The following is a 26,871-nucleotide window of genomic DNA, read 5'->3' on the forward strand; positions in this document are numbered from 1 at the left end:
CTGTCCTGTCATAGGCCCAAGTAACTTCGTTATTCATTAACCAATAAAAGCAACACACATACAGAAGGACTTCCCACACCACTCTGAGGCCCAGGTTGACCTGGAATTTTCAATCCTTCCACCTCTGCTTCCAAGTGCTGGGATCACAGGTGTGCACCACACCCAGCTGTATTTGGCTTCTTGAGTCATTCCTCACTCAGGATTTCCAAAGGAGAAAGTCTAGTAGGGTCCTTCACGCACAGCGAATGCCAAAGGGTCCCTCTGCTCCCCCGCCCACCACCAGACACACACACACACACACACATACACACACACACACACGTGCACATGCACACACACACACACACTCATGCCCTAAAACAGTCTGAGAGCACTGTGCAGCAATTGAGAAAGGTTAGGATATTTTCTTTCTTCTATGATCCTCCTGTCCATGTCAGAGACAAACCAAGAAAAGTGCCAGTGGACTTTTCCCATTACCCAAACCTCAATCTGATGAGGTTAGCCTGCCGCCACCCCAGTTCCAGATTGATGAGGTTAGCCCGCCACCACCCCAGCTCCACTGACGAGGTTAGCCTGCTGCCACCCCAGCTCCAGACTGATAAGGTTAGCCCGCTGCCACCCCAGCTCCACACTGATGAGGTTAGCCAGTTGCCACCCCAGCTCCACTGATGAGGCTAGCCCGCCACCACCCCAGCTCCACACTGATGAGGTTAGCCCGCCACCACTCCAGCTCCACTGACGAGGTTAGCCTGCTGCCACCCCAGCTCCAGATTGATAAGGTTAGCCCGCTACCACCCCAGTTCCACACTGGTGAGGTTAGCCTTCCGCCACCCCAGTCCTACTTCCTTTTCCCATCAAATCTGTAACCCGTGGACCCCGAGGGCAGGGCAGGGCAGCAAAAGGCTTACGTGGACGCCGAGAGGACACACACACCACAGGTACAAACCATTCATTTTATTTCCAGCATTGGTTTATACAAACTTGCAGGATACAAATGCAGAGCTCATCGGGGTTCTTTAGTACCTAACCCAGTGAGACTGCCACTGAGAGGAGGGAGCGAGCTCTCACCTACCTCATCCAGGCGCCCCTCCTCCAGGGGAGGATGATCGGCTAGATAGATGCTCAAGGGATGCTACAGCCGTGTGGTCCCAACAGAGACGCTGCTCATCTAACCTTAACTCCTTATCTAAGGTCACTTTCATACTAAATAAAGACACTGAGATCATAAATTTCCTTGTATGGTTTATTGTCTAACACTAGCAAATCAAATTGGCCCCAAATATATGCATAAATAGATATGTATATATATATATATTTATATATATTATTTTTCCTTAGTTTTAAGAGCTGCCAGGAGGAGGGTGCCTAAGAGGGAAGGAAGGGGTTCCATCTTGCAGAAGTAGCCCTGCCCCCAAGAACATGCCTTTCACAAAGGCAGGAGAGCACACTTGCCACGTGCAAGCTGGCTTCCTCAGAAGTCTTTAAAGTGACAGTAGCGGTATTTGATCGCAGCCTCTTGGTTTTTGGTGGAGGAGGTAATGCGTTCATTGGGAAGGCCCTATGCGGGTACCCCAGGAGGGGTGCTTACCCTGGGCTTATATCTGGGCCCTGTTCATTCATAGCAAGAGGCTTGAGACTGGGAAGAGGGCCGACAAATGCCAGAGTTGGAGGCCAGGTATCAAAGGCTGGCCAGAAGTGCTGTAAAATTCCCAGACACATCAGTTCAGACCTGGGGTGAGGACTCCATCCTGCCCCAATCCTTGAAAGGCTAGAACCTCCTTGCTCACTTCACCTGTCAGGAGGCAAGTTTGGAAGGCTGAGCTAGCACAGGCCTGAACTCCAGCCCACAGTTTTGCCAACGCACTGCGGGTTTCTTCTCGAGAAAGACCTAGATGTGACATTGACTCTGGGGCCTTCCCCAGTCAAGAATGAGGCTTCAAGTCTGGATGCCAGACCAATGTGCCATAAAGACTCCCAAAAAGAAAAGGCCTAGAGGGAGATGGGTGCGACACAGAGTGGGCTCGAGAGAAAGCTATGAGAGAAAGCTATGAGAGGCCTGGGAGTCACAGCCCTCACCAAAGAACACAGAGGATCCCAAGCACTTTCTCTGGGCTTCACCTTGTGTCTTGGGTCTGTAAGGGAGCAGACTGACTTCCTTCAAACTGGCTAGCATACACTGCCAGCAACCTGCTGGCCTTTCCTCACAGAGGGATGAGGGGAGTAGGTGGTCCAGGGGTCCATATGAGGACTGCATGAATGCAGTTGTAAACACTTCCTTCAGGAGATTCACACGCCCGACAGCCCTCAGACTGCCTTCCAAAGTGGACAGTGAAGTCAGATTCTCGGACCAGGACTTTCAAAGGAATGTCCTGCTCCTGCAGGATGCAGTCGGGATGAGCCCGGGGACCAGACCTTTACAATGACTGGATAATGGGAAGGAAGCCACTGGGGCAGAGGGAAGGACAGGGACTCCGACTAGGGACAACCACCTGAGTCTCCTCATGAATTACCAATCCCTTCCAGACACTGCGCATTCTGGAAACAGATATGCTTTTAAACAAAAGCATGAAATAGGTCTACCTTAGAATAAGTCTTTCCTCTCCCCTTCTTTGGATCAAAAAGGTAAGGGGCATGGTTTCTACATGCTAAGAATGGCATGGACAGAAGACGGGTCTGGGCGGGAGCTGATAAAGGACTGACATCCAGACAAATACATAGATAGATATTACATGGGTAACTGTGACATGATCACTTCCATAAAACATATATTAAGGCATGTAAAGCAACATAAAGAGCCAGCTTTATGAAGGAAATACGGGATGAGAGTGGTGGAGGAGGTGCAGACATTTCTTGGGATTTAACGTGTATTTCTAAAAATACCACATTTTTTTTTTTAACAAAAAAAGAGAGACAAACACAGGGGAAGCCCTAAAAACTCTTTTTCTTGTGGAACAGGGTATGGAGAGTGAGGCTAACCTGGGGGCTAATCCCACTATCACCTTTAAAGAAGAAAGGACAGGTTTTGGGTGCTTGGACTGTGTAGACAGGGAATGTCACCAGGGGGCACTTTCCAGAAGCCTGACAGAAGTGACTATGGGTGGAATCCTCCCAATCCAGAGTCTCTCAGAAGCAAGACAATATGCTAAGCACCTAGAGCAGTACCTAATACACAAAAAGTGCTTGACTAGTATTTGTTGGATGAATTGTCATCTTTACTTGCATATGAACCAGTAGCTGTCCCAGCCATGAAGGAACAGCAATGGACAGATGAGAGATGAAGCAGCTGTCTCTGGGAACCACTGATGCTCAGGCTGAAGTCTCTGGGCAGCTAGTCTTGCAGAGCAGGGCTGGAGATTGGTGTCTGCAGCTGGCCTTCCTTCACTGATCTCTGGCTACATTCACTCACAGTTGGTGGAATAGAGGAAGACTATGCTCTGCTCCCGTCTCTCCCTGACCTGTCCTCCCTGGGTAGGTGGGTTGTGAGAAAACCCAGCCTCTGGTCCTGCTCTGGATGCCTGAGATGAGGAGTAAGGACCTAGAACCTGGCCTCACATTCCCTCCTCCCAGGGTTAACCCTCAGCTGGCCCACAGCACTCTCCGGGTTTAAATGGGAGAAACTGGCTAAAGAAGGCCCCAAGGCTGACGGACAGTCAGGACAGACAGTAAGACAGTCCTCTCTGCCCCTGACCCTAGGAGAGAGACAAACAGCAGGCATCGACACAGATGGACCACCTCCCAGGCTGTCTCACCCAACATCCCCTTCCTCCACACCTTGCTACCAAGCACCTCAGCTGAGGCCGCTGTGTGCCCAGCGAGTCCTCCTGGGGCCACCTGCTTCTGAGAAAGACGTGAAAGTACAGGGGTGACAGTCGGGTCCCTCAACTTGGCACGAACCGGAGGCTCCACTCTAGGGAAGTCATCCCTACTTTTCTATTTCCCTCCTTCCTTACATCCTCGTTGCCTGTGGAAAGCGTCCGACCTTCCCTTCCTTCAGTCTCCAAACCTCTCTCTTCTTCCATCTGCTCCTGCTTCCGACCTGCCCTCAGACACTGCATAGACCTGCTGTCTTCTATCCACACCACACCCGACCCCTCCAGGAGCCTGGGGGCCTCCCCCCCAGCACTCCTCATCTTCTCTTTGGCTCAAGCAGGGCGGCTGGTCTCCAGGGAACTCATCAGCATCACCGCCGTGCTGGGGCTGAAGGGGAGGAAGACGATGGCAAGAGTTGGTCTCTCTCTGTGCTGTGGGTTCCCAGGGATACAGTCTGTCCTGTCTTCACGTCCAGTCCTCACCCATAGCTGAGGGCATGCTCCCCACCAGGACACGGTCTCCATCAGGGGACGGAGCAGGAGGGCCACACAATGCCATCCAGAACTGCACTTGAGCTCTCTGTGACTGGGGCATCAGAGAGGATGACACCTTGGCCTTGCCATCCAAGGCCTTAGAACCACGGCATGACAGTGCAGACTTCAGGGCGAGGGCAGCAGATGTGGATTTGAAGGCCTCCATGCTCCTTTCCGAAGCAGCCCCGGATCCCAGCCTGGCTCCCCAAGGCATTCCCACCGTGGGTGCAAGGGCAGGGGGCCAGGATGAGGAGCCAGAGTCCCAGGTGTGCTATCAGAAGGTGGCTCTGTGGAGCATCACAGCATTGGCCTCAGCCAGGGCTTGCACTAGAAAACAGAGACACAGATGAGACGAGAACAGAGGGCTAGCTTCTCTGGGGAGTAGAAAGCTTCATGACCGAGAGCTAAGGAGCCATCCCTTCCCCAACCGGGGGAGAGCGGAAGGGAGGGTAACAAGTTGGGTTCTTTCCTGTTCCTAACACAAGGCTATTGCTGCTGGGGGTGGGGCAATAGCCAGGTTCTAGCACTGCCCTCGGCTACATCTGGGAGTGGGGACACAGCTTCTAGGGGCTTCTTAGGGTTCTGTGGCAGGGTTGCCATGGGTCTCAAGAGATGGAAGCTGATTAGCAGACGGGAAGTATAGGGTAGCAGGTACAGAGGGAGGGGGCCAGGGAGATACTGTCCCCGAGCAGCAGACACGTGTGAACTTTGCACCTTCTGCTTGCAAAGAAGCAGAGTCATGAGCATCGGCATATCTAGGAAGCAGCATCGGCAACCACCTGCAGCCAGGACCGCTGGGAGACATTGGTGGCTCAAGCGGACAAATGGAGGGGGACACTGCGCACAGGGCACCGGGGTGGGTTGAAGCAATGAGAGGGCATACATGACTTGGGGAAGGGGGGGTTAAGGGGAGGGCCCTCCTCCCTGGGGTGCATGAAATACAGTAGAAAAGTGCTTACGTCAGAGCTCAGACCCGCATGGTATGGCTGCTGTCGGCGCCCCGTGGGCGTTCAGACGGTAGGGGGTTGATTGGTGGAGTCGGGGAAGCAGGGGAGGTGGGAGGGCTTGGGGTGGCACATTGCACTGGAAACAGAAATGAACAGGGCAGTGAATAGAAGACAAAGGGTACTGGGGAGGAGACTGGGCACTCAGAGCAAGCGAGGTCACTCCCTGGGGAAGGAGCAAGGCAGGGAGGCAAGCAGAGAGAGAAGAGCTGGCTTGGGGAGCTCGCTCAAGCAGAGGCAAAGCTGTCTTTATTCCCAGGGTGCAATGGAGGATAGCGAGGCCCCGAGGAGGCCGGGCCAAACCCAGGTTCTGCTAAGAACCAGGGTGATGGTGCATGAGGCTGCACCCCGTTCTGGGACAAAGACTCCCTTTGGGACTCTCACATGGGGAGAGTCAAATTCTACTCTGTGCAGACAGAATGAAGACAGTGTGTCACTTCACACTATCTATGGCAGTTAATCATGATAATGATTAATAACGCAACAAAATCACATCAGTCCACAACGCCGGGTTCCCATTTAACAGAGACGTAGGACGGTCGCCATGACACTCATTTCCAAAGAGCATAGGCCTAAAGCCATCTACGCCAACTTTGGTGTAACCAAGGGCTCAGAAGTAACACCCATGATCATGAAAGCGTCCACGCAGGTCGGCCCAGCAGAGGACCCTCAGTCCACTCATGTAAAATTGCTTTGAATTCTATAATTGTGACGTTTGAACTGATGAGATTTTACTCTATCATCATGATTTCATGTGAAGAACAGCAAAGGGGAAAGACAACGACAAGGAGTCCTCCAAGTGGCCACTAGACTCTTGCACATCCTCAGTGTTGCCAAGGCAGAAGGACGGCAGAATGTCCTCGCTCGGGCTCAGAGACGAACCAGACCTCAGCCAGGAGTCACACTGCATTTCCAGGATGTGGCACTAAATTTCCAAGGGCTTGCTTCCCACCCTGGCATCACCTTTCCTGACTTCTGTGCAGCACAGGGCCCACGCGGCTCCTCCTTTGCTATGGGCATGTCTCCAGTGTGCTCACAGCCCAGGTTGCTCAAGCAGATGTGAGACCATGTCTACCTCACACAACATCGTTGGTGCCTGGGATCTGACAGCTCCACATGGTTACATCATCTTACACAACTAAGATATGTGTTCGTGCACTTTCAAGCCTCAATGTTCCCATATGAGCCCACATCCTTGGCACATCAGAGGCAAAAGCATTCACCAATACTTTCCGACACATTCATAGGCACGCCTGTATCACCAAAGGGGGGCCATGTATGGGCTATGTTCAGATTCTAAAACAGTCAAAAAGTCAACACATATGCAAGGAAGCACCCAGGGATGCCAAAACAGATGTTCTAACAGCTGCCTAGTGAGGCTCTAGCAACTGGCCCACAGAGTCCTGTGAAGTCCAGTCACCGTCATTCATAGTTCTAATAGGTGTTGACCCATGGGCGTTCTGACCCACAGACTGGAAATGGGGCCCAGAAAAGGGAGAGGAAGAGGGGAGTTGAAAGCCCCTGTGTAGCTCTAACAAGTGAAGAGAATCCCTTTTATGAAAAGTAAAGATAACACTTGAGTTACAGAGGGAGCCACACAGAGAGACGACAGCTCCTGGGAGCCTTCAACAGAGGTCAGGAACATAAGGATACCGAGAGGAGTAACTGAGGAAGGAAAAGGCTGTTATGTGAATATTATCTTTTTAAGGAAATAGACACGCTAAATATATATTAAGACTATATCCTCTGAAACAAGCTAACTTCGAATGTGTAGCAAGTCCATGTTAGACAGATGTGGTACCACAATGCACACACACCTGCAAGCATGAGAAGCCACACACTTAGGAGTGCATCCACCTCTCACCCGGTACCCGGACTCACTCACAGGGCTACAGGGTGTACACTGTGCACAACATACGGGATAGGTCTCAGCATTCCTGACACACGTAAAGCCAGTCACACATAAATACACACGTTCACAGATGTCACCTCCACTCGCACACCGTACACTCACACATATGCACACGCATTCACAGATGTCACCTCCACTCGCACACCGTACACTCACACAAATGCACACGCATTCACAGATGTCACCTCCACTCGCACACCGTACACTCACACAAATGCACACGCATTCACAGATGTCACCTCCGCTCGCACACCGTACACTCACACACAAATACACACATTCACAGATGTCACCTCCACTCGCACACCGTATATTCACACATATGCACACGCATTTACAGATGTCACCTCCACTCACACACCATACACTCACACATATGCACACGCATTCACAGATGTCACCTCCACTCGCACACCGTACACTCACACATATGCACACATATGCCCGCATACCATATACTCACACACAAATACACACATTCACAGATGTCACCTCCGCCCACACACCGTACACTCACACATATGCACACATTCACAGATGTCACCTCCTCCACCTGCGCCCCGTACACTCACACATATGCACACGCATATGTGTTTCTACATTTGCCCTCAAACATTCCTTCTACCAACAAACCAATCATCTGGACACACACAGATGCACATCTGCAAACATCACCAGATGCGGATACTGCACATGACATCTGTGCCAGGGACGCAGACTCAGAAAGGCCGCATCTTCTCGTCTGGTACATACTGAGTCAGCGCGTAGCAGCCAGGTAGACTCACAAAACAGAGCACTTCTCACCGGTTACGTGGTCTACGACACACATCCCCCTTTAGCTCTCCACGCCACGCCCGCTGTTCTCAGGACCTACTCCCAAATGTCCTCCTTCTAGTGTCCTGGGTGTGAACCTATGCCCATACTGCATATGCCCAGGGCTAGTTCTTGCTCTGGGGCCTCTGGGCCATGGGCCAATGATAGCAGGGACAGTGGGCTAGGGCTGAGGTCTGGCCTTACCATAGCCGTTTTTTGAATTGTTGGGGTTTTGGCAAAAGCACAGTGACCATTTGCTTTCAGCACACAGACCCTGAAACGTCAGGAAAAATCTGATGGGCCCTAGAGGTTTGTTCTCATAAAACCTGGACTGTTGGGTAACAGTGGAGAAAGCCAGGGGTGTGGCAGGCCAGAGGGGAGTTTTTAAGCATCGTATGTGCTGCCCTCTTGAAATAGGAAGTGACTTTTGCCCAAGCATGTGGAATGTTGGTGCAAGTTCAATTCAGGTTCAGATTTCTTTTGTACCTAAAGTAAGTAAGGAGAGGTCACAGGAGGCCTCCCTGCCCGCAGCCAAACTGGTTCTGCTGCCTTAGCTACAGGAAAGGAGCTGGTCCCTCCTGGCTGACAGCGCCAGTCTGTGGAGAGCCTGTCACTGGAGCTCCTGCGGCCTCCAGAGCTTCCTCAGTCCTTCACCCCAAGTTCATCACTCTCTAAATGACAGCAGGTTCTCAAGGTTTAACGGCTGTCTTCTTTGTTGGGACTTACAACCCTCCTGCTGTAACGTGCATATACAAAGTTAGAAACAGGACAGAGGGTTCCCATTTCAGCTTCAGCTCTTACTGACTCAAATAGGTCTACAGAATTGCCGCGCGGTCATCGCCACAGCACTAAAACCCCAGAGGTGGGCGAGGGGCTGCCTTCTGTTGCTTCTGACCCTGGCACCGTCTGAACTGAAGAAAGGTGTTCTGAATTTCATCAGTGAGGAAATGGCCCCTTTATACCGTGCCTAGCATAAACCCAGCGGCTTAGTGAATGCTTACTATGACCCTGAGGGCCGTCTCCTTGGCCTGGTGTCTCTCCAAGCCTGCCCCCCTGGCAGTACTGCACTTCCTCCCCTACACCTGGTCAGCTGGTGTCCCTGGCGGAGCGAGCTAGGCCCAGCCCCTCTCACCAGACAGCATGCGGCCCCTGCGGGAGGCCTCGGTCGCCAGGGCACAGGAGATTTCAATCCGCTTCTCCTGCTCCTGCAGCTGGCTCTCTGAGTCCTGGGGCATGTCCACAGAGTCCCCCTCGCCGATGGGCACCACGTTCTGCATACTGAAGAGGCACAGACACACAGACATGGAGGGAGGGACAGCATAGTCCAATTGGCTTGGGGAGGTCTGCAGCTGAAGTTGGTGGGGAGGACCAGGGACCTTTGAGTGTGCAGCCTCTGGTGCCTAGCAAGGCTGGCCGCAGGAGTGAGGGAGACCCTGGCAAGACTGTTGGGATCCCTACCCTCAACATTTTCAAATAATTTTCAAGTGAACATGTGGGGCAGCCTTGAAGCGGGGAAGATGAGCAGAGGCACCCTCCATTTTGTGCGCAAGCCCAGTAGGTCTTTCTGGGGTCCAGCAGCAGCAACCTCATTCTACCAGATGCTTGGGTATAGTCAGCTGCCCCTGGCCACTGCGTCTGTTTTCTCTACCCTGGGGAGGCACGGAGCCTCCAAGACATCTAGTGCCTAAGGAACCTAGGTGCAGGGAGGGCAGCGGGATGGAGGCTCGCCTAGGCCTATCACCTGGATTTGGCAATGAGTGTCTTGATCCTCTCCACTTTCTTCTGCTTCTCCTTCAACTCCTCGGGGCTCAAGGGAGTGTCTGGTTCCAGGTCAATGTACCGCTCAGGAATGAGGACTTTGTCTGGAGTGGAGAGCTGTGGAGGGCCTGAGGTCACCACCTACAGCCCCTCCATGGCCACCCCTTCCCTCAGCCCTGTCCTGGACCACTCACCTCCTTATTGATGTCCACGTCATAGTGCTGGGGCTCCAGCTCCATTTTGCGAAGCCGGGCGATCTCCTCCCGTGGTGTCTCATAGGCCTGGCCACCAGGTTCCTCGGCCCTCAGGGCTGCCTCCAGGTTGGAGATGTCCACTTCGTGGATGCTGCGGTGACGGCGCACCTGGGGGATAGCCCTGTCATGACCAGGTCACTTCTACCCATGTCTGCCTCCCGGAAGTTCTTACTGTTCCTGCATCCCTGTCCCCAACCAGCATCCTTGGTCAGTCTCCCACTGGCCAGCACTGCAGAGCCACCCTCCTTCCTCTCTGCTTTCCCGACACCTGCCTACAGCAAGGCCCAGAGGTACAGTCTCGTCCGTATCTCCTGCCAGTGATCACTCCTGTCCTTACAGTCTGGACTGCACACCTGGCGCTGTCGCAGTGTGCCCCTTATTGATTTCTAATAGTTTCATGTTACAGAAGTTCTGACCTATCGACCGGAGCGAAACCGTATGAAGGAAGGATTTGCATCAAGCTTCTTCTCTATTCCGGACACTTACTGTAAAGAGAAGTCAAGCAGATGCTACACCCACCTTTGTACTTATAGCTGTGAGACCCAGAAAGCTCTGTTTCTCTTGACTTGACTTCCCTTTCTGTAAAACGGGGGCGATAAAGTTGAAATCATTGCTGACTGATGGCGTTAAATGAAGGAATATAGACAGCTCCGTGAACAGTACTGCTCGGGGAGCTACCACGGCTGTCTTCAGGGCACCCAGGCCGATGCTCCATATACAGAGGTGCCCAGAATCACATAAGAGAGATGGTTCTTTCTACATGATGGATTGTGCACTACTCTCTACCAAATTAATGTGTGTGTGTGTGTGTGTGTGTGTGTGTGTAAGCACGTGTATATATAGTATGTGTATGTGGGTGCTTGCTGAGTCCAGAAGAGGGTTTTGGATCCCTGTAATTAGGATTACAGGTAGTTGTGATGCATCTGATGTTGAGTGCCAGGATCTGAACTCCAGTCCTCTGCAAGAGCAGCAAGTGCCCTTAAACACTAAATGAATTTCTGAATACTTTATTTTAGCAAAAGCATCCGTCATTCTGTCTAGACACTACTTTTCAATAAACAAAGAGGAAGCATGGGCTGAAGGAACTCTATGTGGGGGTATCCCAGGAGCCCCCAGTCTCCTCTCTCTTCAAGCTCCCTGGTCCAGGCTGGTCATGGACTGAAAGCGGCAGTGTGGACAGATGGCGGACTCAGGCCTGTGGGCAGCTGAGGGGACATTACCACTTTGTAGGTAGGCCGGGTGCTAGGTTCAGGGGCAGGGCTGGCTGGGAGCTGCAGGCTCCTCCGCTTTTCCTTCATGGAGCCGCTCTGATGCCGCCTCATCCGGTCCATCTGCTCCTCCACACTCATCTTCACCTTGCCCTCTCCAGAGAACACAGCACTCTTGGGGCGCTCTTGCTGTAGCGAGGAAATGAGGCTCGGTCATGTGCTTCCCACCCCACCAGGTCCCCCAGCTCTCTAAGTTCTCAAAGTGTCCTTCTGGAGGTAGCCTACCCATAGAGGGCTGAACAATGGTTCCAGAAAAATATGTCAAATTTATTCTGGCCCCTGGTGCCTGCAAATATGACTTTATTTGGAAACATGAGATCATCCAGAGCTGACCTGGATCCAATAGCAACTGTCCCTGCAAAAGACAGACAAGATGGCAACACAGGGCAGGAAGAGGGTGATGGACACGGAAGCAGAGACTAGGACGATTCACCCGCATGGAAACAAATGCCAAGTCTGATTAGCTGGATCTCCACGTCAGAGGGAGGTGGGTAGATCCTCCCTTAGCACCATCAGCAGGGACCAGCCCTGCCAGCACCTTCATTTTGGACTCCATGCACAGAAGAGTTTTAAGCTACATAGCACATGGTGAATTTTGTTTCAGGATCCCTGGGAGGCCTATAAAGACTGAGATACTAGGAAATGGGGTGCCAAGAAATAGAAGAGACTTCAGAATCAAGAAATGGGGAGAGGCTGAGAGAATTTCAAGGTAAATAATGAGGGGGAAAATCCTAGATTTCATTGGTAGAAATGGGGTCTTCAAAATAATTTTGGTGATGGAAAGAGAAGGCAAAAGAAGAGAAGCTGGGCATGGTGGTGCATGCCTTTAATCCCAGCAGCAAAGATGCAGAGGCAAGAGGATCTTTGAGTTCAAGGCCAGCCTGTTCTGCATAGCAAATTCTAGGTAAGCAGGGGCTATGTAGTGAGGTGCTGTCAATAAAATAAAAAATAATAAAAGAAAACCAGAAGGCTGACCCTAAAAGAAAGAACAGCCTGACACCAAGGGCTGGTGGAACCTTTACCCACCCGTGGGTAGGACAATGAGCCCCAGGAGACTATCCTCAGGCTGTAGGACCTGAGGTTACAGCTTAGAGGTGTAGCATTTGGCGGCGTGCACAAGGCTCTGGGGTCTGATCCCAGCACTGGCCAAACAACTTCCTTGAGGTTAGAGATCCTTTTACTCCTTCTAACTTCTCCTTTGGGACAAGAGTGATTATCTTGGGGCCAGGAAGAAAGCTCGGCAGGTGAAAGTGTCAGCTGTGCAAGACCAGCGACCCAAGTTCGATCCCTGGGATCCCTGTAAAAAGCTGGCTGTGGTAGCAGTCACCTGGAATCCCAGCACCGCTACCCTGAAATGCGCAGCAGAGACAGGGGAATCACCTGAAAGTCCACAGGCCAGCTAGCCTGGCACGTACGGTGCAGCAGCAGAAACGTGAGAGACCCTGCCTAACAAGGTGGAAGGTGAGAACTGATCCCTAAAAGTTGACCTCTGACCTCCACACCCGTATCATGGCGTACGTACTCCTGCCTCCACACACACACACACACGATGAAAAAGTAAATAAATTCTTAAAAAAGAAAAATTATCTTATGCTGTTGTATTTTAGAAGCAGACTAACTTAGAAAAAAATCTGCCCCGTATTAAATACGATCTAGAGTCCTGCTAGACATGATTCGGATGATGAGTTATGGGACTTAGCTGCTTTGGGTGGGGTGGGGTGCATGTGTGCACACATCTGTATGAGGATACGTTCACTTGTGCATGCATGTGTAGAGGCTGGAGATTGATTCCAGCTGCCTTCCTCTACTGCTCCTCACCTTCCTTTGTGAGACAGGGTCTCTCACTGAACCTGGCGCTCACTGTCTTGGCTAGACTGGCTGGTAGGGAGTTCCCGGGATAAGCCTGTGTTTACACCCCTGAAGGTAGGGTTACAGGAGAATGCCATTACGCCTGACTTTCACGTGGGTATTGGGGATCTGAACTCAGTTTCCCACGCTTGCAAAGCAACAACTTTACCCACTGAGCCTTCTCTTCAATTCTGTCTGTCTTTGCTTCTTGAGACAGGATCTGATTCTGTAATCCGGGCTGACCTAGAACTCACTGTATCCTTAGTCTCTCAAGTCCTGGGGAACAGGCATGAGCCACCGTGTCTGGCTGGAGATGTGGGGCTTCTGAACTAATAATAGATGAGATTTTAGTATTAAGGTTAATGATGTCACGAGGTGAAGCTTTGGGGTTCCTGGAACAGAATGGGTACTTTTTCAAGTGGAAAGGCATGAAATTTGGCACTATAGTTGTTGAATAGTGATCCCCAAAAGATATGTCTAAACCATAGCCTCTTACGCTGAGATTATGCCCTTTTTCTTTGGAAATAGGTTTCTACAGTTATAATTAATAATCTGAAGATGAGGTCATCATGAATTTAGGGACCCAAAATTCAGTGAGGAGTGTCCTTTTAAGAAAAGGGGAGGACAAACAGAGAAGGCAATATAAGAGTGATCTGGTGGATACTAAGCCTGGCAGGGAAACACTATTTACCAAGGGAGACATGGGACAGAGTCTCTCAGGCTTACCAAGGAGCCAACACTGGTGATGCCCTGACTTTGGACTCCTGGCCTCCTAACTGGGAGTATAAAGTTGTGTTGTTTTAAGCCACTAGATGGGTGTGGTAATGTGTTAATTCCCAGGAGCCCTGGGGAACTAACAGCACACTGCACTCTGGCCTCTGTTCTCCCTGCTACATCCTGCCACAGCATGCTAAGACAATGTCAAGCACTCTCCTGCTTCATGCTCATCTTCCTTAACCCTTGGCACATCTATGAAGGACCATTCTTCCTCCCACATGTTTTGCCTCCCTCTCTGGTTCTGGGTCTTGAGGGGTCATGACCGCTGGGTACCAGCCCTCAGAGTCAAGGGCGGGCACTTACCCGGGAGGAGAGGCCATTGGTGAGGCCATTGGTGGCCCTTCTCACCACTCCTGACGGCGTCATCTCTTCTTCAGCAGGAGATTTTGTCCGAGGGGGCACGATGCCAACTACAGCGAGATAGAGCAACCAGTGGGCCTTGTGGGAAGCAGGGATCAGAGCATCTGCTTCCTGGGGAGAGGCCTGGTTGCTCTCTCCCCACCAAGGCCGAGGGTGGGTGAGCACGCTCCTCCAGCATGAGGGAGTACCTTAGCCTTACCTACGCAAGTATGGGCTGAAACCCACCTTTGTTGAGAGCTGCCTGCTTTTCTGCCTCCAGCTCTTGTCTGGTGGGCACAAGGCTAATGTCTCTGGGGGTATCCAGGAGTGAGGTCTGGTCGGGGTCTTTCTTGCTTGACTCATAGCCTGTTTTGGTCTGGGAAGGAGGGATGAGAAGATGGCTGAGTTAGGGTGAAGGCTAGAAATCTGGCCTCCTTACTGCCTTCCTTCCAATTCTTTACAATACAGAGAACAGGGAAATTACACAAGTGCTAGCTAGTAGTGGGCGAGGATGGCTCTCACCTATGTCTCACAGACTGTGTTCTCTTGGGAATGAGGGCCAAGGAGGTTTCATTTTGGGCTAATCAGAGAGGTCCCTGCCCAACCCAGGTGTCGTGGAAAGCTCGAAGAAGCACAGACTGTGGGCTCTGGATCATAGTCGTCACTGGAGGGAGTTACAAATCCTAGGGTCTCTGAGGGTCCTGCCAGGATTCAGGCAGACTAGGCCAAAAGAACCAGGTAGACTTTGATACCAGGACTCCGGGGACTTGAAAAAGGCTTTTGCTTGTGGGCTTCCAGAGTTATGAGACTTCAGACAGCCTCTGAGCAGCCTCTTCCTATTGTAAAGTCAAAGATTCTGAGCCTCATAGAACAAGGCTAGAGACGGAAAGCACAGCCGTTGCCCAGACAGAACCCTAGACAATGGGCAAGTGTTGTCCATTTCGTAGTGTACAGCGACAGGCAATGTCAACTATTCTGCCTGTCTCACTGGTAAGGCCTCAAACTGCATATAACCAAGTCTGCATAGAACTCGGGTCTCCCAATAGCATTCAACCAAGTCTGAGTCTAATTATTCACCTCTTTGTCCTAAGGACCCAGATAAGAAGCCCAGACAGGAGGTGAGGGCTGGTATCCTTCCTTATACACCAGAGGCTCATGAGACCCAGTGAGAACGAGACAGAGGCAGAACAAGAACACGAGAGGACAGGGGTCTGAGGTGGGCAAGGGGCAGGAAGGGCCTGAGATGGTGCTGGGGAAGAGGTCACTCCGTTTCCTTTGGTTTAATCATGTTGGGAGGGCTCTGCGCCCACAACCATCAGATGCTCGTGAGCCGGGATTGGGTAGGATTGTAATTCATTTTCCACCGTCCGCAGGAAAGCAAAAGGGAAGACAGTCTTTGAGGCTGTCACCCCAGGGCCAGAAGAGACAGAGCTTTGTGGAAATGAGAGGAAAAACAACCCTCAGTGCTCTACCCTGCCCCTCGCCTGGGTCTTTGTCCCACACTGCACCGTCCCACCCTCCAAACCCCAAGTATGCTGGGTACCTGACCCCTGGCTGTCTCGCCACTGTGATGCCAGGAAGGGGAGTTGGGATATGGCCAGAAGCGGCTCTCATTAGGGAGTGGAGGGACGGTGGGAGGAGAGTCCAGGGGGACGTAGGCTTTGGGGAGGGGTGGCCGAGGTGGGCCAGGTTCCTGAGGCAGAGAGAAGCCAAAGCGTTAGAAGAAAGGAGAGCGGCCACTGTGAGAGCAGAAGAGAGAATCAGCAGGAGCCAGACAGTCTTAACCTATGAAGCATGCCCCAGGCCTGGGCACCGCACCCCAACCCTGGCCTGGCAGAGCTCCAGATCTACCGGCAGCCCTGTGCCTTTCTCCTCAACTGAGCCCCTCCTGCCCGCCCCTCCACATTGCTCCCCACTTTTCCAAAGCTCCCTCAGTACTGCCTCCCCATCACATCAGGGCTTTCCCATCCAGTACCTTTGCCTCTGTCTCCCTTGCCTGTACCCCATTTGGCCTCTCCCTGTCCAGACACACCACGGCCACATTTAAGTTCTACCCTGCCCTCCTTTAGAGGAGAGCAGTCTTTACCGTCTGAACCATGTGACTCATTACCGATATACCACCAATGTCTCCTGTAGGTTGTCGCCTTCTATGAACTGGTCCCTGTTGGGTGCTGACTCTCTGAACAAAAGGCCCCGGGGGCCTGCCTAGGTGCCTGTCTAAGAGTTCATTCCATCCCATGAACACTGAATGACCAGCTGACTGACTGACTGACTAACAAACAGCTCCCCATGCTCAACCCCCTCACTTCAGGATATTCCTGGTTTAAATTCCCACCAGATATAGGGGATCTTTGGTAGCCATCTTGGGTCTCAGGAAGACTTCCTTGTGAGGAGCTAAAGAGGACAGGTAGAGTGGGTGCCAGGGAAATTCCAAGGGGGGGGTACAAACCACTGTGACAATGGTCCCAAAACACAAGGATGGGGGCCCTGGAGAAGACCTAGGGAGACTGCGTGCCCTTTCCAGTGGTCAGGATCTGGCCTTTCTGTCCCCATGGATCTTGTACTGTTTTCCCAGCTTACCTCGCTGGACCCTGGTTTGGTTGGAGATCCCTGAGAACCAGACACCATTGAAAAGGGGCTCAGGGGACTGGTAAGGCTGGCAGAGCTGAGAGGGCTGGCTGGGCTGTTGGAGCTATAGGTGGCTGAGGTGCTGAGTCCTCCTGGAGAAACAGAAGAGAGGGGTGAAGAGTGGAGGAAAGGATGATAGTTATGTACATGGGTACAAGGAGTGGAGGGGGGGATGGCATGTACACACATGGGTACAAGGAGTGGAGGGGGGGATGGCATGTACACACATGGGTACAAGGAGTGGAGGGGGGATGGCATGTACACACATGGGTACAAGGAGTGGAGGATGCAAGGGAGACACCTGCAGGTGATGGGGTCACAGGCTGGCTACTAAGAGGTCCTCTAAGCAGCGAAGAGAGCAAACAGAGGTGACACTGCAGTCTCTGAATTGACAAGAAAATCCAGCCTGAAGCACTGGGCTCAGGGATAGCTCTGAAGTCACTCAGGGGACCCTGGGCTTAGGCTATGAATCACTCGGGGGTCCCTGGGCTCAGGGATAGCTCTGAAGTCACTCAGGGTCCCTGGGCTCAGGGATAGCTCTGAAATCACTCGGGGGTCCTCTAGTGTGAGTTGGCAGGGGTGTAGATGAGTCCAGGCATGTGGGGGTACCTACCCCTGTGCTTGGCTGTGTCCGTGCCCCGAGATGGGTTGTTCTTCCTCAGCCCTTCCATCACGTCTTGGATCCTCCAGATCTCCTTCTGAATTTGCCGATTGAGCACCTCACTCTGAAACAGCCGCAGAATGACTCAACGATGTGCCAGCCCTGCCCGAGGCCTGGACCCCTCTGAGCAGGTTTTGGAACCCTTGCGTTCCTGCCTACACACCCCTCTCCAGCACACATAGCTTTTTTTATGGAAGTCTCTGCATCTTTAGCTAATACAGAATTGTGTCCCCAGAAAAGCGAAGGCCTCAGAAGTTGGAGTGAGGAACCCCTTCTGAGCCTGCATGGGGGTCTAGGGGACACATCTGTTTTTTTCTATGGGGTAAGACTTTTCAGTGGTTTTTTGGTCTTTTCTTTTTTTCACATTCCAACAGCCTAGCCACGAGCTACATTCTACTACAGCCCACATTCTGTAATTTAACAGCTGCCACTTATCCTGTGTGCCTCGGTACCAGGCACCGCTCCAGACGCTTTGCATGCACTAACTCAGCTGTAGGACGCCCCGCTGAGGTACCCAGGCAGCAGCTCCTACCGCAGAGAGGAGAGAGGAGACCGCATCTAGGGCCATCCACCGAGTAAGCCACACAGCCAGGGTCTACGGATGGGCCTTTCTGAGTCAGAAGCTGATGCTCTTGCCCATGGCCCTCCTCCCTCCTAAAATGTGTGCACTTGAAGTGCAGCTGGTCCATGGGATGTGGCAGCATCTGGGACCCTTGGGTCCTCACTTTACCCTGCCCAGCCCAAGGTAGGGAGGTGAATTTTGTTCCCAGGAGGAAAGCAGGACATTAACTGCATCTGAGGAACAGAGCTTACAAAACCAGCTAGTGAAAAGACAGGGCTTGGTCAGACAAAAGATGAGGGCAAAAATAAAATAAAACAGAAGCCTCCACCATCTACCCCCTCCTGCAAGCCGCCCGCTTCTTCCCCATTCCCGGAAGATAAGCCCTGTTGTTTCTAAAACTGCATAGGTGGCTCCTGCAATGCCAGCCTCTCCAGTGTCTGGAGGGGTATTTATAACCACATATCTGTTTTTAAACCCTTTCAGCCATAGAATATGCTGCTTCTAACCTAAGTCTCTTGCCTCATTAGCTCCAGCCTCTGTAAGTTGAGAGGAACATTCTCACTTTGTCTTCAGCCTAAAAGTATAGGCCTCAGTGGTCCAGGTCTCTCTTTTCTTCTTTCTCTTTCCTCTCCCTTTCTCTCTCTGTATCTCTCTATCCTTCTGTCTCTGTCCCCCTACTCCCCACCATCTATGTCAGGACTAGTTCCTTGTCTTATACTGAAATGGCTAAATCAAGAAAGACAGCCACTTTGCTCTCCTTTGCCACAAAGGACAAGGGAAGACGCAGAACACACCTTGCCCACCCCCGTGCTTAGGGCTCCCCCTTTCACCTGGATGTCCAAGTTGAGCTGTTCCCAGAGGTCGTCGTGCAGGGCAGAGACCTCAGACTCGAGGTTCTCATACACCACTGTGCTGTTGGTCAGTGCCTGCAGGGGAGAGGATTACCAAATGTGATGTTCATCTCCTCAGCTTGATGGGATTGATGATCACCAGGACTGAACACAAAGGGCATGGCGAGCTGAGTGCCCCAATCCATCTCTGCTTCTGAACGTGGGTGCAAGGGGCCAGCCGCCACAATGGTGGGCATATTCCCTTCAAACTGTGAGTCAAAAACCCTTTGTCAGAGCAAGGAGAAAAGCAGCTAAGCCAGGGAGGAAGCTGCCTTCAACAAGGCCTCCCTTCTACTGCTGCAAAGGAGTTTGGGGCTGGGATACCTGGGGTCTGAAGTCTGGCAAGAAGGCAACAAAGCTGAGGCATTCTGATGACGGCTCTTACTAACCCTTCTAGAGGGGCCAGAAATATCCCATGGCACACTAAAGAAAATGCTGGACCTTTCAGGTCAAAGAGGAAAGGTCTCAGTCATACTCTCCTGTCCCACTCAGGACAGGGAACAAGAAATGAGGGTAGAGAGACAGAGCCTGGGAGAATGCTGATTCTCTCCCCATGGAGACCCTCCTTCTCTTCTGGACCACTGTTATTGGAACAAGTTGCGTTGAAGGATCCACACCTGTCCCCTAGCTGGGCAATGGCAAGCCAGCCAGCGCCCTGCTTCCTCAAGGCAGAGGGCAAAGTGGACAGTATACAAGTTAGATGAACCAAGGAACTCAGTAACCCTCAGCTATTGCACTGCCTCAAAGGAGCCCTGGCGCAAATGCAGCCTGTGGGAAATGAGCTTGCTCGCTGGGTAGAGACACTTTGGAATGAACAGGTAGGCACACTCGCTATTTGTGCATGCCCACTGCATAGGAGTGCCCTTGCATCACTGCTTCCGCTGTCTTAGGAGATACCGGGGTCAGGGTGGCACAAAGGGGAGGTCAACAGCCGCAGGCCCTGCTCCCCGGCGGGTTACCGTAGTGGCCTGTGATAGTTCCACTCGGATGTTGATGAGCTGGTTTTGGAGAGACTCCTTTTTGTGCAGCAGCTTCTCTGGGTAGGCGGGCTGGCTTCCAAACATCTCCAGCTCCTGGTGGGTCCCCATCAAGGCACTTTCCAGGCTCTCCTGAAGAAAGAGAGGGATGGTGTGAACTGCCCTGGTGACCTTCTCTAGATGCCTGAGCCCCTAGTAGCTCAGCCAGGCAGCTTAGCCAAGGTTATTCTCAAACTGGCTGTTGTCCCTGGGAGATAAGAAGTCTAAGGAATAAAAGGTCTCTCAAGCGATGTAAGGACAGAGATGGCATCTCGTCATCCCCATGCCAGCCCCGCCTCTAAAAACACCCCAGACTCTCACCTTCTCTGCTCGCAACTGCTGCACCAGGCGGTCCTGCTCCCTCACCACCTTGTTCTGCTCACACAGCTTGCCCAGCAGCTTCTAAGGGCCCAGAGGGGAGAAAGGAGGAGATGAAGGACATGGTTCCGTGGGGACTTGGGAATCGGGTTGGCAGGGCCTGGCCTCTGGATACCGCCACTTTCCCCAGCCAAGGAACCTGGGCCTTCACCGTCACCTTGAAAGCTCAGGAAAGAGCATGAAGGATCTCTTCATCTTAGGAAATGAGATATGATAATCCTCTGAGTGGAGGTCGCAGGGAGTCAAGTGCATCCTATCCTACTGTGGGGGTACAGTGCCCAGAAGGCTGAGAAGACAATATGGCCTCACCTCCTTGGCTTGGGTAGGAGACAGACGGTATGGGAACAAGTAGTCTTTATTAAAAGAAGCAATGTAGCATAAACTGGCTCCTCAGCCCCATGGGGCCCAGTCTCTCTTATCCTGAGATTCTGAGTTCTCTTCCTCTAAGGTAGCGGTTCTCAACGTGCGGGTCACGACCCCCATAGGGATTGCATATCAGATATCTACATTACGATTCATAGCAGTAGCAAAATTACAGTTATGAAGTAGCAACAAAATAACTTTATGGTTGGGCTCACCACACATGAGGAACTGTATTAAAGGGTCACAACACTAGGAAGGTTGGAGAACCATTGCTCTAAGGTTTTGGGATGGCTGATGGGAGCTCCTCTTAGTTGGTCCTTGCCTGAATGCCCTTCCTAGGCCTTGGCCTGGATCTGCTATGAAGGAGGATTAGCCGTGAGGCAGCAGGCAGAGCCCACTCTCAGTTCTGAGGAGTCTTCCCATGAACTTCTCTCTTAACTCACGTCTTATGCTTGGTCCTCTTCCTACTGAGCCAAATCTTGCCCCTTGGGGCTTTTTTTCTCAAGGCCTTTCTCATTGGCTACCAGTTTTATACTTGACCCACTCTTGGTCCTGTTTAGTAAATGAATCTGATGTTGACACCTGAGGCTACCTGGGGTCTCCCACTGCATAAAGCTCCTGGCGGGCAGAAGCAGGAGTATTCTCGCTGTTATCTTGCAGTGTCTACCAAAGGCTGGGCACAGAGTGAACTGACCGATTTACAGTCAAACGAAGCCTAAGTCTTTGCCCTAAGCAGATTCCACTGATGTGGAGGAGCCCACAGCTTGGTATAGACCCACAGAGCCAAAGTGGGAGGGGAGGTGGTGCCAAGTTCGAGAAGAGAAGAGGAGGGAGGAGAGAGCAGGTGGGATGCTGTGTCTGTGGTCCTGATGAGAGGGCCTGAGTCAAATGTAAAAAGCCACCAGGAGAGCGAGGGGGGATGGAGAAAAAGCCCCCTAGGGAGAGCAAGGACGCAGAGGACAACACGAGCCCCGTGGCCAGAGGGAGCAGGGAGAGCTGCCCTTACATCCGTGTCTTGCTCGTTTAACTTGAAGGTGTGGAGGCCATCCCGGAACACCTCTGGGTATGCAGGGACCTGCAGGAACATGAGGTCGGTTACTACGGCAGGGGGAGGGGAGGCTGGGTGAGTGGGAAAGCTGACATCACAATCCTGCTTCCTTTCTGCCAGAGACCACTGCCCATCGTGCGCTACGCCCCCGTGCCAGGGACTCAAGCCAACTCTATGTCCTTTGGCTGCGAAGTCTGTGATGGTGCCGTCTTGATTTTATCCTGATTGTGCCTGATTCTGGAGAGGTTAGAACTTTGTTGGCCACATAACCCGTGTCTCCTGTCCCCTGTTGGAGGCCTGCCGGAAAGTGACGTTCTCGATGGTAACCATCATGAGAATACCAGCGGCTCGCAGGCCGATTGTAGGGACAGCACAGGAGAACACGGCAGGAACAGGCACCAGAAACCTGGAGAGCCGCTGTCCCCGTAAACTGAACACACCATTCACAGAGCTCAGTCTAAGCCAGGACTGGCAAGATGCCAAAAGCCAGCCAATGCGGCCTTGTCACAGCAGTCATCGTGACATGTTTCACAAACCCACGACACCCTTCTCTCATGCCCCAGCCCCGGGAATAATTGTCAAGAACAACAGCAAATATGAACTGGGCATCCTGGGCATCCAAAAGCAGGTTTGCAATCCTCAGCAGGCATGAGATGCTGCTGCTGGCCGTTTTAACGGTTCAGGAAATGCACCTTGGGTTTATCCATGAACATGAAGAATGAAGGTGGCATGGTGGAGCTGGGGAGAACACAGGGGAATATCTGGGGAGATGAATGGGTTGAGTGGTGCAGCCCTCATCCCACATGGGGCGACCCGACCATGCGCAAGCAGCTGAGATGGCACTGACAAGGACCATGCTGGCAGCAGGCAGAGGCCTTACTTGCATGAAGAGCTGGGCCCTGGGGGAGGAGCTCTCCACCATGCGGTTCACCATACTGATGAGAGTCTCACTCTCATTCATCTGCAGCAGAGGAAGGAACAGAGGGTCCACTCAGCCCTGGGGAGGCTGTCTCCCCACACCCCCTGCGCTTCTGTGCAGTAAACGGGGAGGGGCAGCTGTTCTTGGGGCCTCCAGCACCGGGTGCGTGGCCTCGTCATTTTTGCACCCTGTGATCTGTTTCAGGACCAATAACTGATGGATGCTGTCCTCAGGTAAATGCCACAGTAGGGTGCTGGGAGGCCCTAGGTCCTCGCTGACAGCGTGGAAGATGCCTGGCAAGGCCCGAGGACTCTGCCCTAAGGGTGCCTGACCACACTGGCCGAGCTGTCCCCTCCTTCCCATTTCTCACACTGCTTCCGATGAAGACCACACAGTCTCCTCAAATTGACATTAAGCCGAGCTGAAAGTGCAAACCTGGGCCCTACTCTCTATGCAGCAACAACCCCCCTCCCACCTCCAGATTGCTACACAGTTTCCAGAGCTGGGCAGGCAGCATCCATGAGGAAGGATCTCAGATGGCGCTGGGAAGCGGACAAGGAGGTCGAGACAAGTGAGCCATGTTAAAGGGACACCAGGTGTCGGAACACTGCTCTCTACCGCGTCATCTATTAATTTCAAGAATCACTGGGAAAGTGGAAGGGGAAACCGAAAGGGGGGGGAGGGCTGGAGAGAGAGGGAGGGGTGGATAGAGAGGGAGGGCCAATCACACCAATCAGATATGCCCTTATTTGTCCATTGGTTCCACTGGGAGAGAATCAAAAATGAAACTGTCAGGGAATGTCCTTGGCTGTGTCCCTTTAACTACGTGTTACACAGCAGATGGCGGGAGAAGACAGAAGGGCGGTGTACAGGGAAAGCTTTGGAGACATAAAGTAAGTAAGCCAAGGACAGAGACACATCAGGGATGGTCTTGTGGGGTCCCCAGTCTTGGTCAGGCCTGCTGTCTTTTCTTTCTCTGACCTCTTGAGACAACACCCCAAACACAGCTTTCTTTCTGCCATGCTGTGGACAGAGAGAAAGGCAACCAATGCCCCCATCGGCAGGGTCTACAGCATTTTAATTAAAAAAAGATTTACTTTACGCGTACAGCTTGCTGGCATGGATGTCTGTGTAGCATGTGCCCATCACAGAAGCCAGAAGAGGGCACTGGATGCCCTAGAGGATTGGCAGGTGGTTGTGAGCTGTCACGTGGGTGCTGGTAACCAAACCTGGGTCCTCTGGAAGAGCAGCCAGTGGTCTGAACTGGAGCCAACTCTCCAGCCCCAGGTCTACAGTATTTTAGAAGACTTTCTAACACTCAATTTTTCTACTCCTGTAAGCCTAGTTAGGGTTTCCTGTGTGATGTAAAGGCTTCAAGAGTGCCCATAGTATAAGGGGCGGGGGCATAAGAGCTACAAAACCAACAGGGCAGCCTCATTTTGTGTAAAGATCTGAAGTCAATCCAGTCCCTATTTGGAGTGCTATATTACTTGTATTTTTATAAATAAATCTTGCCTGAAGACCAGAGGCAAAGCTAAAGTCACTAGAGGTCGGGCAATGGTGACATACACCTTTAATCCCAGGATTAAGAGTCACAGAGCGTGAGACTCTTAATCTCAGGGTTGTGGATTCGAGCGCTATGTTGGGTGCCAAATGTAGCATGATAATAAAAACCCAGAGACAGAAATTGGGGTTCAACCAAAAACCAAAGCAGTCAAGTCACTAGAGAAGTCTTCCCTTTACCAAGGCTGGATAACCACAAACTAAGCAGATCAGCCTCTCTCTCCTGGCATTTTATGTTCCCTCCAGTGCTGGGATTAAGGGTGTATGACTCCCTAGTACTGGGATTAAAGGTGTAGGGCACCACCACCTGGATTTATTTCTGCCTTGATCTTGTGTAGCCCAAGGAGGCTTTGAACTCACAGAGATCCATCTGGCTCTGTCTCCCAAATCCTGGGATTAAAGGTGTGTCACCATTGCCTGACCTCTAGTGGCTTTTGCTACTATCTATTTAAAGCGACCAAGTGTGTGCGTGTCTGTGTGCACGCGTTTGTGAGTGTATAGTGGACAAAGGGGGACCAGGGTTTCCCTGGGCACCCGCTGACCTCGCTTCTTTCCCATCAGAGGTTTGCTGGAACAATGCGCCACAGAGAGCGCCCCCATTCTTCCCAATCTGATTCTCCCTACTTTGAAGAAAAGCAGACTCCACTGTGTCTGAAAACAAAGAACCAGGGAGACTGACACATCCCCGGGGCTGCCCAGCATGGCACCCCCTGGCTGTGCCCGGCCCCTCATCACACAGGGTTGCCTATAAGAACGTCCTCTTACAGGCAGGAGGGTAATATAGAGGTGACGCTGAAGACCCTAGCAGTCAACCCCTCTGGGAGGGCAAAAGTCACTCTGTGTTAAATGCTGGGACAGGCAGTCATTGCGCAGGGCAGAGCAAGCCACAAAGCTACAAGAAGGACAGCCTGCTTGGGAGGCTGGTGGTGGTTGCTCTGAGCCTGCCTCCCTTCAGGGCATCACAGGTCTTGCTTCCCTTTGGGAGGACCCAGCACTTCCAGCCATGCTTGGGAGAGGGCGTCCTGGGGTTCATCCCACATGGCCCAGCAGGCTTATTGCATGACTATAATGCATAGCTTTTGGAACAAGAATGCAAGGCCCTTGAGGGCCAAGCGCTGGTCCTGCTGACTAAACTCTGGCAATCAGAGCTTCCCAGTGCCTAAGGCCTTTTACAAAGATGATTTCACCATTACCTGGGAGGCCATAGGAGATGACAGGTCACATGACAATTACTGGAAGAACGTAGAGTCGTAGCCATGAAATTAGCCATACCAAGGTCACGTTTCTGCCTACGGATTTATGAGTCTGAACTTGTCCTGTTGAGATGTGATTCTGGCCTTGTCTCCCAACTACAAACTGGGGTAAAACCTAAACTCTACTGCTTGCTGACTGTGTCCTTGGAATCTTTTTAAACTTCTGTAGTTTATTTCCTTGTCTGTAAAACAGCATAGTCACAGTTCCCATCTTGTAGAATTATTACAAAAATTAAAAGAATTGCGATCTATTATAAGGCATGGAGGAAGCACCAAATTATTGTGGCTGCTCTTATCATTATTATTTTTGATTGTTATTACTACTACTATTGAGACAGGGTCTCACCGTGTAACTTTACGTAGCCTGGAACTAATTATGTAGGTCAAGCTGGCTTCAAACTTACAGACATCCATCTACCTCTGCCTTCCAAGTGTTGGGATTAAAAGCATGAACCACCATACCTTAGCTATTCTTAATACTATCACTATGATCATCTCTACCACCCCAGGCTGGCTTCACAGGAAAATGATAAGGACTTCCAGACTCCCTGTAAGTTATAACACATAGCTAAGAATAAGTGTATGGGTTTGCCTGACGCCTGTATAGACCAAGTGTTTTTAGATAGCCCTCTTTGGAGTTAAAGGGCAGGAAAAGCCTGGAGTAGGGACCAGGCAGCCAGCAGCTCCTATCTCCCTGGAATATTCATGGCCTGGTCAGCTTGCTTATCATCCAACCTGAGCTGACATTACTGCCTCTGTCAACCACACTGAATTCTCGGGACCATGAGCTGTATATGCAGAAGAGCTTTGTTGAGCGACTAACCAATATATGGAATTGATAGCATTTTCTAAACCATACTAGGGCAAATCTATAGGACCGCAGTTTATAACTACAGAGCTTACCAATGACCAGTAGAACTGGATATGAATTTCCCACATTCAGGCTTAACTAAACCCCTGGCATCTTAGGCACAAATCTTGTCTCTACTCTCTTGAGCAAAAATGCCAACTCCCACCTGCCCATGAGGCCAGTTCCACATGGGCTGAGCACTGGAGAGTGTTGATAGTGGTAATTAATTATTTGTCTTCCCATTTATATGTTTCTTTTCTGAGGACAACCCCAGCTGCCCATAAGGGATTCCGAGGGAAAGGAGATGAGGGAGCAAACCAAAACACAAGCCACTTTATTGGGTCCTGGTGACACCAACAAAGGTTGTCTGATGGCCGGAGGATGTTAGGGATGGGGGAGGGAGACAGGACAGAAGGGCATGGGA

At 51.7% G+C, this 26,871-nt stretch overlaps 1 protein-coding gene across 20 annotated transcripts in view; it reads right to left on the bottom strand.

Annotated features, from left to right (window-relative positions):
- Window positions 1-939: 939 nt before the first annotated feature.
- The window catches only part of Plekha6 (pleckstrin homology domain containing A6), a 139,142-nt gene continuing 113,210 nt past the window's right edge, over window positions 940-26,871 (bottom strand). For 10 of the 20 annotated variants that reach the window (XM_087906513.1, XM_085688231.2, XM_087906512.1 and 7 more), the window contains 16 exons: window positions 22,743-22,823; window positions 21,821-21,889; window positions 20,395-20,475; window positions 20,017-20,166; window positions 18,998-19,093; window positions 17,558-17,669; window positions 16,897-17,036; window positions 15,860-16,009; window positions 14,563-14,692; window positions 14,281-14,387; window positions 11,305-11,481; window positions 10,025-10,192; window positions 9,814-9,947; window positions 9,205-9,350; window positions 5,303-5,426; window positions 940-4,670 (listed from right to left, as the gene is read on the bottom strand). In XM_087906513.1, the coding sequence (XP_087762639.1) occupies window positions 5,311-5,426; window positions 9,205-9,350; window positions 9,814-9,947; window positions 10,025-10,192; window positions 11,305-11,481; window positions 14,281-14,387; window positions 14,563-14,692; window positions 15,860-16,009; window positions 16,897-17,036; window positions 17,558-17,669; window positions 18,998-19,093; window positions 20,017-20,166; window positions 20,395-20,475; window positions 21,821-21,889; window positions 22,743-22,823 (1,857 nt within the window). In that variant the 3' untranslated portion in view covers window positions 940-4,670; window positions 5,303-5,310. The remainder of the gene's footprint in view (window positions 4,671-5,302; window positions 5,427-9,204; window positions 9,351-9,813; window positions 9,948-10,024; window positions 10,193-11,304; window positions 11,482-14,280; window positions 14,388-14,562; window positions 14,693-15,859; window positions 16,010-16,896; window positions 17,037-17,557; window positions 17,670-18,997; window positions 19,094-20,016; window positions 20,167-20,394; window positions 20,476-21,820; window positions 21,890-22,742; window positions 22,824-26,871) is intronic. The other 10 variants (XM_087906515.1, XM_087906516.1, XM_087906519.1 and 7 more) reach the window with 6 other exon arrangements.

Source organism: Myodes glareolus, chromosome 5 (assembly GCF_982192425.1).
Source record: "Myodes glareolus chromosome 5, mMyoGla1.1, whole genome shotgun sequence".
In the NCBI taxonomy this organism is placed as follows: Eukaryota; Metazoa; Chordata; class Mammalia; order Rodentia; family Cricetidae; genus Myodes; species Myodes glareolus.